This window comes from Nanorana parkeri, unplaced genomic scaffold (assembly GCF_000935625.1).
Source record: "Nanorana parkeri isolate BGI_ZX_2015 unplaced genomic scaffold, ASM93562v1 scaffold259, whole genome shotgun sequence".
Taxonomy (NCBI): domain Eukaryota; kingdom Metazoa; phylum Chordata; class Amphibia; order Anura; family Dicroglossidae; genus Nanorana; species Nanorana parkeri.
The window spans coordinates 1,070,924-1,083,008 of NW_017306527.1; the positions used below are offsets into that span (position 1 = coordinate 1,070,924).

General features: G+C 44.8%; 1 protein-coding gene across 5 annotated transcripts in view; it reads right to left on the reverse strand.

Annotated features, from left to right (window-relative positions):
* The window catches only part of BCLAF1 (BCL2 associated transcription factor 1), a 47,244-nt gene that overhangs the window by 15,876 nt on the left and 19,283 nt on the right, over window positions 1-12,085 (reverse strand). For 4 of the 5 annotated variants that reach the window (XM_018556944.1, XM_018556945.1, XM_018556943.1 and 1 more), the window contains exons 6-8: window positions 10,846-10,936; window positions 9,730-9,902; window positions 6,538-6,679 (exon numbers count right to left, since the gene is read on the reverse strand). In XM_018556944.1, coding sequence (XP_018412446.1) covers window positions 6,538-6,679; window positions 9,730-9,902; window positions 10,846-10,936 — 406 coding nt within the window. Of the gene's footprint in view, window positions 1-6,537; window positions 6,680-9,555; window positions 9,625-9,729; window positions 9,903-10,845; window positions 10,937-12,085 lie in introns of those variants that run through there. The other variant, XM_018556947.1, reaches the window with a different exon arrangement.

The window sequence follows — 12,085 nt, forward strand, 5'->3', positions numbered from 1 at the left end:
TGCCTACCTATAATACAAGGACGAGTTCTATATACAATACAGAGACTTTCAATTGTATACGGTTACACATTTATCTAGGAAGTCCTAACTGCAAGAACATATATTTATTCATGCCTGAGCCACCTTTAAAATTATTCTCAACTCTTGCAATGGAGCTACCCCCGCACTGCATGGGTTATGTGCTTGCTTTCACCTAGGGTGTAAAATAAAATGTAAAAAAAGTTATACTCAACTGAACCTCCGAGCCAGCGGTCTCCTAGACTGCTCCCTTCAGCAGCGATGAATGTCCCTTGGTGTCCTCACGTCCTATACACAGTGTATTGGACGTGATGGATCAAGGACCCTTAGACCGCTGAAATTGAGGGGGGGAAGAGAGGCTGGAAGGACCCGTTAAAGAGCGAGCCAGCCAGCTGTGAGGTTCAGGTGAGCATAACTGTTGTTTTACACCCTAAACAAAAATGAGCACTTAACCATCGGATACCAACATATGAAATATAGCACTGTTATTGGTTACATGGGAACAATTGCAGATTTTGTGTCAATCTCCCTTCTTCTCTTCTATCATTTCAGCAGCTAACACAAGCACTTGCAATGTCGGCTATATTTGCTGTTGTGTAGGGGGGATTGTCAATATTTATATGGTCTGCTTTTTAAATGGAATGAACTGCTGATCAAAGAATTCAAAATCTTTAGGCCTTGTTCACACCTAGCGCGGAGCAGTTGCAGAGCAGTTGCAGAGCGGATCAAAACTGCGTCTAATGTATTCCAATGGTATTTTTTGTTCCAGTTCACATCACAGCGTGCAGTTCCAGAGCAGGTGAAAAAACTGCAGCAAGCCCTATTTTACCTGCTCTGGAACGCATGCAAACGCATCAAAAACACATGCAAATGCCTGGAACGCACTGAAAGCCCATGTTAAAAAAAAGGTTTTTTTTAACCAAAAACGACTCGGAACGCATCACAAAACGCAGCACAACCCAATGAACTGCGTGTGCAGAAACCTGAGCGGATTTGCTCTGCATTTGGTGTGAACAAGGCCTTAGGGTGGCCATACACTTTACAACCATCGCAAGACCTTAGTCTTGCGATGGTTGTAAAGTAAATAAAAAAACGTACGATCTGCCCATCTTGGACAGGCAGATCGTACTTGCGATCATCGCAAGCCCGCCCCCCTGAGGGGCGGCCTTCCGATGACCGCAATGCTGAACGGGCAGCGTACGCACACCGGCCCGTTCGGCATTTTGTCTCCCGAGCATCATTCAAACCAGCCGAAAATCTTAAGATTTTGGGCTGGTTTTCTAGCATGCTCCTTAGACAAAAGACGTGCGACCGTACAGTAGAAACGGTTGCACGTCTTCATTCACACTGCACGGTTCTCGTGCAGTGTATGGGCACCTTTATACTATGTATCTTGTTGGGCGGGGCGGGCAGGGGGTCTATTAAGCAGGGGTCAGGGGTAATCAAATCACTGCCAATCTGGTGTAAATTTAGCTCAGGTGCCACAAAATACACTTGCAGCAGCACTCCAGGAAAGCTAGTGAGTCTGCATACAAAACAGCATAAAAAATTAATTATCTGCTCAAAATGCAGTATACTTGTGACTTTTTTTTTTTTAAACTAAAAACCAAACCCACAAGGGAAATGGTCAAGAGTGTGTTTGTGCCATGCTACTTAAAGCCAGCAGAAATGAGAACCGTGACTCAAACTTCAAGCTCAGGAAAATTGTCTTAAAAGATAAATAAACCCAAAAACAAAAACGTCATCTATTGCAGCTTACCAGTTGTTAGATGTGACAGCTGCTTTAGTTTTGTTTTTTTGTCTAAGAACATTTTCTAAGTACAGAAACTTCCTGTTGACCTTGCCAGAAATGATGGATCACTTCCTGTGTGCTTCACAGAAAGCACAAAAGATTCTCATCTTTCTTCAGTATACTACTAATCCAATCAATGTCAAGTCTGGGTGACAATCAAGGCTCCTTCTATAGATAGAGGAGGGAGCATAATCACCCAGGGGCAGGGAGTTATTCACAGGATTACGAAGGGGAAATAAAAGGATAAAATGAGTGAAAAAATAGGATTTTTGTACTCACCGTAAAATCCTTATCTCTCCATTCATTGAAGGACACAGGGCAACAGATCATAGATCCTGTATGGTAGCGTATATTGCCACCTGCAGGAGTAGGACGCTAGGCACATAACAAAAGACAAAGCCAGCCCCTGCTGGTGGCCAAACCCCCCACCTGCTGACAAGTCTCCAGTAAGTAACAAGCAGTTAGGAGTACACACCCAATATAGAGGGTGGGACCTGTGTCCTTCAATGAACGGAGAGAAAAGGATTTTACGGCGAGTACAAAAATCCTATTTTTTCTCCCGTTCATTGAAGGACACAGGCAACAGATCGCAGATCTGTATGATAGGGACGTCACCAAGCAGTACACACTGAGGGATGGGCAAAAACAACCAAACACCCAAAAGAGCCGCCTGCAACTTTGCGCCCCAAACCAGCATCTGCCGATGCCAAAACATCCACCTTGTAAAACTTAACGGTGTTAAGTTTTACAGCCTTACAAGAACTGAGAAACAGAGGCCCCATGACGGAAGGCCCAGGATACCCCAACAGCCCTAGTAGAATGGGCAGTTACAGGGAAAGAAGGCCCACGCCACATAAGGGTGCACGCCGGAATAACAACAGTACTATCCACCGAGAGACGGCAGCCGCCCTCCGTGAGCATGCACAAAGAGGGCCCTCAGTGAGCACGCACAAAGACTCGCGGAAAGAAGCTGTAGCTTCCATATAAAACACGAAGAGCGGGGACACGAGGATGACGATGGCGCCTTTGGCCGCGATCAGTTGCAGCAGCCGAAGGAACAGGTACAGCGGAGGAAAGGCCCAAAGCAGACCGTAAGGTCCCCAGGGAGCCACCAGGGCAACCACCGCCCCCGCCCAGGGAACCAAAGCCCGGGCCACCAACCACTCCACTGGCCGGTGGAGCCGAGTCGCCAAAGGCCCACCTACGGCGTCCCCCAGCCAGACAAAGCTGAAGATCTACGGGTGTAGGGACCACTCTCCCGGATCCAACGACTGGCGGCTGAGAAAGCCGGCCAGCCCTATTCCACCCCTGGGATGTATACAGCAGAGAGCCAGAAGCTGGCTCCCCGCCCACGAGAGAACCCAAACACCATGCAGCCCGCGGCCACGCGTTTTGTGCCGCCCTGGAGGTTGATGCACGCCACCGCGGTGGCGTTGTCCGACAGGACCCGAACAACCCCGAAGACGGGTTGACCAGTGCAGGACAACCCTGCACAGTCAAGGAGCCCTGGACTCCACCCCAGCCCCAAGGCTGGCGTCCGTGGTGACTTCCGTTCAGTGCACAGGAAGGAAAGACTCCACCCGCACCAAAACCGGAGATTGAAGCCGCCACCACCGCAGGAAGGCTCTCCCCTACCGAATCTCCCTGTCCAGGGATGAGGGGGGGGGGGGCTTGTCCCACTGTACCCGGATGCCCCACTGCAGAATCCCGGCGTGGCGTCATGCAAAGGACACCGCCCCGAAGGAGCCCACCACGAGACCCAGGACCAGCATGGAAAAGCGAACCGGTGACCACTGGCGAGCCCGCAACGGACGGACCCAGGAACAGAGCTTCTGGAGTTTGTCCCGAGGGAGAGAAACCCCGGGCCGCAACAGTGACACGAACCAGGCCCAGATATTCCAGGCGCGGAGAAAGCAGCCGACCAGACTTCTGGAGGTTCAGGATCCATCCAAACTCACCCAAGGACTGCATAGCGACCTCTAGAGCCACCACCAGAGAATAGTGCGACACTGCCCGCAGAAGAACAACCAGATAGCCCACTATCGAGAACCCCCGTCAATGCAACCGCTAGAATCAGGGCAAGCACCTGGGTGAAAACCCAAGGGGCCGACGCCAGGCCGAAAGGTAGCGTCACAAACTGAAAATGCCCCTCCCCCAGCGCAAAACGAAGATATCGCCGATGAGACACGTAAATGGACACAAGAAGGTAGGCATCCTGCAGATGCCCTTGACGAAATCACGTCACCATGGACCCGATCAACTCCATCTGAAACCGACGGACCCGTACAAACGTTTGAAGTCCAGGATGGGCCGAACCCCCTCTATCTTGGGCACAGCAAACAGGTAGAACCCAGTTCCTGAACCCAAATGTAGGAGACGTGAGCCAAGCAAAAAAACTGCCTCAGCATACCTATCGGCGGGGTCCGTAAAGGACGGAGAGTCTGCCACCGGGATAACCGTAGCCATGAGCAAGTGGAAGACTGGAGGGTCCACCACATGCAGAGAGGACCTTTAGACAAAAAAAGCCACCTCAAAAGAGATAGCGAACAGAGCAACGCCTATGAACCGCAAAAGACGTAGCAGGCCGCCTCCACTCCTTATCAATGAAGTCATCAAAAGAAGGAGAGGTAGGGAAACACCCTGAAGGAAGACCTACTCTTATGGGTCCCAAAGAGCACCGGCGTCAGCACGGAAGAACCGGGAACATCCTCAATGTTAATGGCCTCCCTGACAGCGCGAACTAGCGCAGAGACCAATTTCCGTTCCCAAGAGCGCAGACACCGACCCATCCTCACTGCCTGAATCCGGCAGCAAGAAACCACCAGGATCCGGACTAAGCAACGCAGCGGGAAGTTCCCCCTCCCTCCTCGAGGGCAGGAGAATGACAGCTGCAAGGCACGCTTTTAAGCAGGCCTCTGCGTCAAGGCACGTTTGTTACGTGCCACAAAACCAGCCCTAGTTGGAGGAACCTCAAGACCTCCAGGGACAGTACAGTACCCGCGGTACCGACACCCCCCCGAGGCCCCAGAGGGATGCACACACGACCGGCAAAGAAGCGCAAGTGCACAGGTCGCACACAGAGGGGACCCAAAGGAAGCCGCCAAACGCAGCCCACCGCCCATGGTAACGCAGAAGGCTCAGCCTTGTGTTCCATGAGCCGCCGACCTAGCACACTAGATCCACATACATACCCCAGCCGGGGACATCCATGGAAATCACAGCCAGGACGAGTAGGGAAGCGACAATTAGAACGCCCTCGACCGTAGTCGCGGCGCCGTCAGCCTGTGAGGAGCGCTGTGACATGAAGGCCAGGACCCCCTGTCATATGCACTCCTCGGGACGAACCCATAGGCGTTGAGAGGAACCACATGCCGCAGCAGATCCACCAGGTCTGCATGCGCTCGTTGGTCACGCAGGGAAGACTACAAGGATCTACAGTCATCAAGCCTGTCGCCCTGGTGACACTTACTAGAAGAAACAGCGAACAAAAATGGAGGAAAAGAAAAAAATTCTCCAGAGAAATTTTTTTAGCTCCTTACTCCTGACGCTAGGCAGAAAACGGGAGACTTGTCAGCAGGTGAGGGGTTTTGGCCACCAGCAGGGGCCACCCCTAGGCTGGCTTTGTCTTTTGTTATGTGCCTAGTGTCCTACTCCTGCAGGTGGCGATATACCCTACCATGCAGGATCTACGATCTGTTGCCCTGTATCCTTCAATGAACGGGAGAGAAAAGAATACTAATGCAGGCACCTCATCTAAAGCAGTGTTCCCCAACCCCCGGTCCGGTACGCGGATCAAATGGTACCGGGCCGCACAGTCTCAGTGCGGTCCGGTCCTGCAATATGGGGCAGTGCAGGGTCCCGGTGTTCGAACAGCGGGGCCCCGCACTGCCGACGGGCTTCACAGTGAGGGGGCGGGTCCTGTGACTCCCCTCCCCTCCGCGTCCATAGTAACAGGAGGCGGGAGGGGAGGTGAGTCACAGGAGGCGTGTGTGTCACACGTCCCGCCCCCTGCAGTGAACACATCAAAACTCCCTGGCTGGGTAAGTCCGAGCGCCAGCGAATAGTAGTTTTTTTTTATTAATTAAGTGTCTCGTTTAGGAACCTATAAGTGATGTATCAGTTTAGTTACACTTTAACTGGACATACCTCCATTTAAACACACTGCACAAGGGTGTGCCTTGGATAATAAACCATCTAAAGTGTCTAGTGTTTCTACATAATAAAAAACAGCTGTAAAATAACCGATACTGGTTGCATTATTTATGACATGAATCTGTATTTAAAAACCCTAAAATTTTTAAAAGAGAACAGAACAAATAACAGGAAGTAGCTTCCACCCATCAGTAGAGGACACTGCTGCAACAAAGGGACACAGGCTACACATTTGGGATGCATTAACAGTCTGTTTTCCAACTGTGGTAAGAACTAGCTTTCACTGCATGACAGGAAGCTAACCAGGGAGGTCACAACTGCACTACTAATGCAGTAAAATATATAATCTGAATGATACATAAAATGGTGTTCAATCCACTCACCACAGAAAACTGATAAAAAGATGCACAGATAATCATTTTAAATGATTGCATCTAACTTGTATAAATATCTGTTAACTGCTGACATCACAGACCACACACAAAAAAAAAAAATACACAGCACTGCATTATTTGTAGTTAAAATGCATGCTCGATAAGCATTCACAGCCATATTACAGGTTCTTGTCGACTTACAAATGTTCCTCTAGGCCTGCTGAGTCCTAGAAAACCTGCATATTCTTTGGGCTCCAAAGGATCTTTGAACTCTTCATCCCTGGTTTCCTTCTTACTATCCTTATCTGATAGAGGAGAGGGCTCATTTTCCTTTCTCTTTTTGCTGCAACAGAAAAGGAAACACACATACAAAAGCTAATCTTAAAAGTGAAAAAACATACGTAAACCTACATAAATATAAAAACAAGCAGACACGCAAATACAATTCACATCCTTCACTTTCACAATCCTTTGTGCTCCAATATTTACTAGACCTAACTGCCCTGAGTGAATCCAAATGAGGTATGCTTCTATAAATACAAGAAAAATTGAACACGTTATGTAAGAGGCCAGTGCACACATGACAGAGAACTGATGCTGCAATATATGAACTGTACATTAAATCGTGCAATTACTTCTATTCTTTGAGTCACCCATTTTAATCTACAATTTGTACAGACTGTTTTCCAACTGATTTACTGTAGCATGTTTCCCAGAGAGTAATTTCTGAATTATACGACATGTAATGTGAAGGCTGAAAACACACAGCTCTTCATCTTTTTTTTTTTGCCAAAATGAGAAATCTTTAAAATCAGACTGTAAATTGGCTACACAAGCCTTAATGTTTCCAAAAATTTTGTGCTTACAGGCAACTTGTGATGTACTGTCAATAAGTGCTTATGCAGCAAAAAATTACTTTTTTGTTGTACTTGCCGTAAAATTAGTTTCTTGAAAATTGAGGGGCAATGGATTCAAAGAAAACTGGGTTATAATGCCACTACATGAAGATTTTAACAGTTGCCAACATAAAAAAAAAAAGACAGTGACCAGCCTTGTATAGATCCTCCCATTCACAGAATGCCTCAGTATTGTAGAAAAGCAATACCAGACGTAAGATCATATACACGGAGGCATGGGACCTGGGTCCCTCAATGAGCTCCAAGAAAGGATTTAAATAGCAAGTTCAAAAATCACTAATCCCCCCAAAAAATAAAAAATTATAAATTAGATCTCGTAGAGTGCATGACAGGGGCAAAAAAAAGGGAAAAAGATGTCAAGACATAAAAAAAAAAAAACAGGCATAGTGGGAGGGGTTATATCAGGTTGGTCACTGTTTCAGCGTTCAAAGCCTCCTGAGACAGTAGTATAACCCAGTTTTCTTTGAATCCTGTGTCCCTCAATGAACATGAAGGGGTTTAAGGACTAGGGAAACTCCTCTGAGTCCACTACATCAACAGGCTGGTTGTCTTGCATACTCTTATGCCGGGAAACCATAGGCAATTGCTCCTTGGACAGTTGGGGCTGTCCCGGAAGCCCCCCTCCATAGGTACCCCAGGTCCACTGACCCTCTGCTGTACCATGTTGGGGGGAAGCCCCTGCTCACTAGCACGTAGGCCTAGGAAAAAAATAACAAACGTTACGATGTCCTGCTCGGCCGGAGGAAACACAAAATAACTGAAGCGTGCTAGGCTTGTGCTCCTTTTTATTTTAAGTGTGGGTGATGTGTTTCCTGTTCCGGTGGGAGGAGCCTATCTCTCTAATGCTGTCCTGGAAGGTGACTAGAGAAAATTAAATTACTTTTTCTAGCTGCATTGAAAAAGTACCTAAATTGGTATCAGCTTGGGAGGGGCAGGACTAAGGGTCAATTATGTGCCGAGAAGGACCATACTGACATAAGGAAAGAATTAAAGTGAGCACAAAGATGCAGGTGAAACTCGAATAATTAGAACATCGTGCAAAGTTCATTTTTTTCACTAAGGCAACTTAAAAGGTGAAACTAATATATGAGATAGACTCATTACATGCAAAGCAAGATAGTTCAAGCCGTGATTTGTCATAATTGTGATGATTATGGCTTACAGCTCATGAAAGCACCAAGAACCCCAAATCCACAACCTCAAAAAAGTAGATTATTACATGCAATCAATAAAACAAGGATTGTACATAGAACAATGTCGGACCTCTGAAAAGTACAAGCATGCATATGTACTCAGTACTTGGTTTGGGCCCCTTTTGCAGCACTTACTGCAATTACTTTTGCACGATATTCTAATTATTCGAGTTTCACCTGTATATTGTGTTCAGCTCCTCCATTGTTTAATTAGCCAGCACGGGGAAGGAGAGAAAAGGAGACCAAGCTGTATTGCTTTACTGTAGCAGAAAAGGAAACGGAAAAAAAGGAGGGTCCCATGCATCCAAATGATGGACAGATGGCAGCCATGATGTAATCAGTTGCCTACAAGGGTACACCTAATGGACAGAGGTAATGAAACCCGTATGGTTAGACAAATCTTTGGGGGCAAGTAACTGATGCACACTTCATTGGCACCACCATTGAATTTTACATTAATTTGTACAGTATAACCAAAGTAAAAATACTGCACATTACTACTTACTTTAATAATCTTACCTTGCTAAGAGCTGAGTATCGTAAAAGGGAACCTGTCAGGAACACAGTACTCAAGTTGCAATGGCAGGCATGTCTTTTAAAAAGGTGCAGGTTTTGGGGCTGCCATCCTAAATCACTTTTACTACTAAGTTTCTGTCCCGGAATATGCATATGTATATAAATTATCTCAACACCTGATTTAACTTTATGACCTAGTTCCCAAAACACAATTTTAGGTGCAAACACAAGTCACAATAGGAAACACCACAGAATATAACATAACCTGGCTTTCTGTATTCTATGCAAGTCCCCATTTTCTATAGGTAGCAGAATATACAACTTATTTTTTCCAGGCACTGATCACAAAACACTTAGTTCTATAACCTCTGTGTTCCCTTTTTCAAATGCACGTGTATTTCTTCTCTTGAATATATTGTAGTTAGAAACATTAACAATTAGTTATTTGCACTGTGGTGTCATGAGTGGAAAAAGTGCGGAATCAAGCATAACGAGTTCTTACATAAAGGAGTTCTAGAAATGCACAGCATTGAAGTCCAACTTCCTGATGTAGCCTGGACAATAGGACACAATAATTTGTCATTTTTTTTTCAGTTAGCTTGCTATTCCAAAGTTTTTGTCCTCATCCACCATTAGTCGTGTAAAAGACAAATACAATTTTGCTGCAAAACAAACAATTGCGGTGGTTGGCGTTAAAAAAAAAAATATCTCTTTTAGAATAGGAAAGTAAAGCATTCACAGTTTTTGTTATGAAAGAGACAGCCTACCTCTCTTCCTTGAAGATCTTAGATTCTTTTAAGTCTTTATGTGCCTTTTCTCGCTTGCGAGAATCACTCGAATCCCGAGAGCATTTTGATTCCCCTCGTTCTTTACTGTGCTCCTTCTTGCGATCACTCCTCACATCAGTGGAGTTATCATGTCTCTTTACCTTTTTTTCTACCTGTAAATATTGCGAGGGCTTAAGTGAACCTGCAAGTTACATTGGCTTTACATAAAGGTATGGAGGGGTAGATAAATGGCATAGCTCATTGTTACTAACAGCGCTCAATTTGCTGAAAAGCAATCCTAGAGTTTGAAAAGTTGATGAAAAAATTGTACCTTTCGCTTGTTCATTCGGTAAAGTCAGAGTGTCAGTTAAAGAAAAGTATGTAACATACAAAATTACTTATCAAATTTATCAAACATGCAACAATGGAACGCAGTGCTAAGGCCGTCTAAGGTGCTACTGTAACATCCCTAGGATTAGTGTTCATTGTTTGTCTTACATTTTTGGAGGAAATGTTGAATGCAGTGTTTGAATTGTAAGTTGGATCTTATACAGCAGCATACATCTACATACAGATTAAAAATAAATCTATATATTTTTTTTATTTACCTCTCTACCTACAATACCAAAAGAAATAAGATCGCAAGTGGGTGTGGGTCATACAGGACTGAAAGCATGCTGCAAGATTGGTGATTCAGGGACAAGGGAAGTGGAACAAGTGGTAAAATAAAACATCTATTTAGGCATTATTTTAGGAGTACTTTTTACTTGTATTGATTGGCCTTACAATAATTTATAGCGCACATCTGGTGAATGACATACTACAATAATATAAATCATATTACCTAATGTTTAACCCCTTCATGACTGAGGCCCTTTTTTCATTTTTTGCACCCATGTTATATTCCACATTTTAGGCCTGAAAATGACTTAAAACCCCCCAACATTATATATTTTCTGAATGCCAAGACCCTATAGAATAAACGATGCCCATTGTTTGTGGCCGTGCAGCACAATCTCTATTATGGCCGTACATTGAATTTAAAATGTGAATTCTGGTCTACTTGTCTTTCTAAATGGACAGACTGATGGTTATTAAAAATGCAGAAATGTATACCTTTACATGATCTTCCTTTACAACCAAGATCTGATCTTCATTCTTAACACATGACTGTCTTCTCTGGACCTTAGGAGACAAATCTATTTTCCTGCAGTAACAAGCAGATACATAAAAAGGGAAATGCACATTAAAACAAACATTTGTCCACAACATACTCAGGGCTCCTCTAGCAGATTGACATTAAAGAGAATACTTTTAAGTTTTGGCAGAATGAGGCAGGGTTTCACTTCCCGCCAAGCCTTTACATCTGCCCTGTGGTTCAACCTGGGAGATCTACCTCCACCCCCGGGAAAACAGTTTTGCCACGGAACATAGATTACAAGTGCTAAACAATGGGAATAGAGTGCTTTAAATTTACATGTTCTTGTTACCATCAATGGGTGCGTCCATTCTAAAAGGGTTAAACTCAATTCCTACATCTCCTGGTGACTTGAATGGTAACATTATATTCTTAAGCTCCTAGATTCTCCAGTTACTGGACTGGATCTTTCATTTTCTTAATTTGCAAAACGCAACATTAGGTTTGGAAGCAACTCAGATACAGCAGTAGAAGACTCCTCCCAAGTTAGGAAATATGTCAAAGAAACGTGGACCCTAAGAGACATCAGCAGTCAAAAGCTGACTCTGCCCAGCAGACTACAACAAAAGCAGACCTACCCTTTAAACAATTTTTCTTTCAACAAGCAAAATGGTGTACATGTTTATTTGTTATGACATTTTCTACAGTCAACAAAAAATGGGGAAAACTGCAATCAGCATCAAGGTGTTTTGTGACCAACACTTTTGCCTTGGCGCGCTGAGTTCCTGGGCACTATCAGCAAAGGGTTTGTATTTTCTCCCTGCATTATGTGGGATTTCTCCAGGTGCTTTCATTAGTTGTCATTTGTTATCCAAGTTCAAGCCTAACCTTCCTAGTGTGTGTGTTCCCTGATATTTCCCAGAGCCCCCAGCAGTAAAGCTAAAACATAGATATATTTAATACAAAATAAAAATCTAAAAAAACTAATTTAACAAGGTTAGAAAGAAAAAATGTTTTTTTAGGCCTGACTTTTTTGATGCACCTCTAATTTCAAATTGTGGCTGGTGTTCAACCCGAACCGTGTGCGTGTTAGCACCACTGGGTTGTGAGCTGCCTCAATGCAGGGACTAGTGTGAATAGATTAAAAGATTTATCTACATTGTTATAAAAAATGCAAGAAGTACATAAACATTTCAAGATGTGGCCGGGGTACCATTT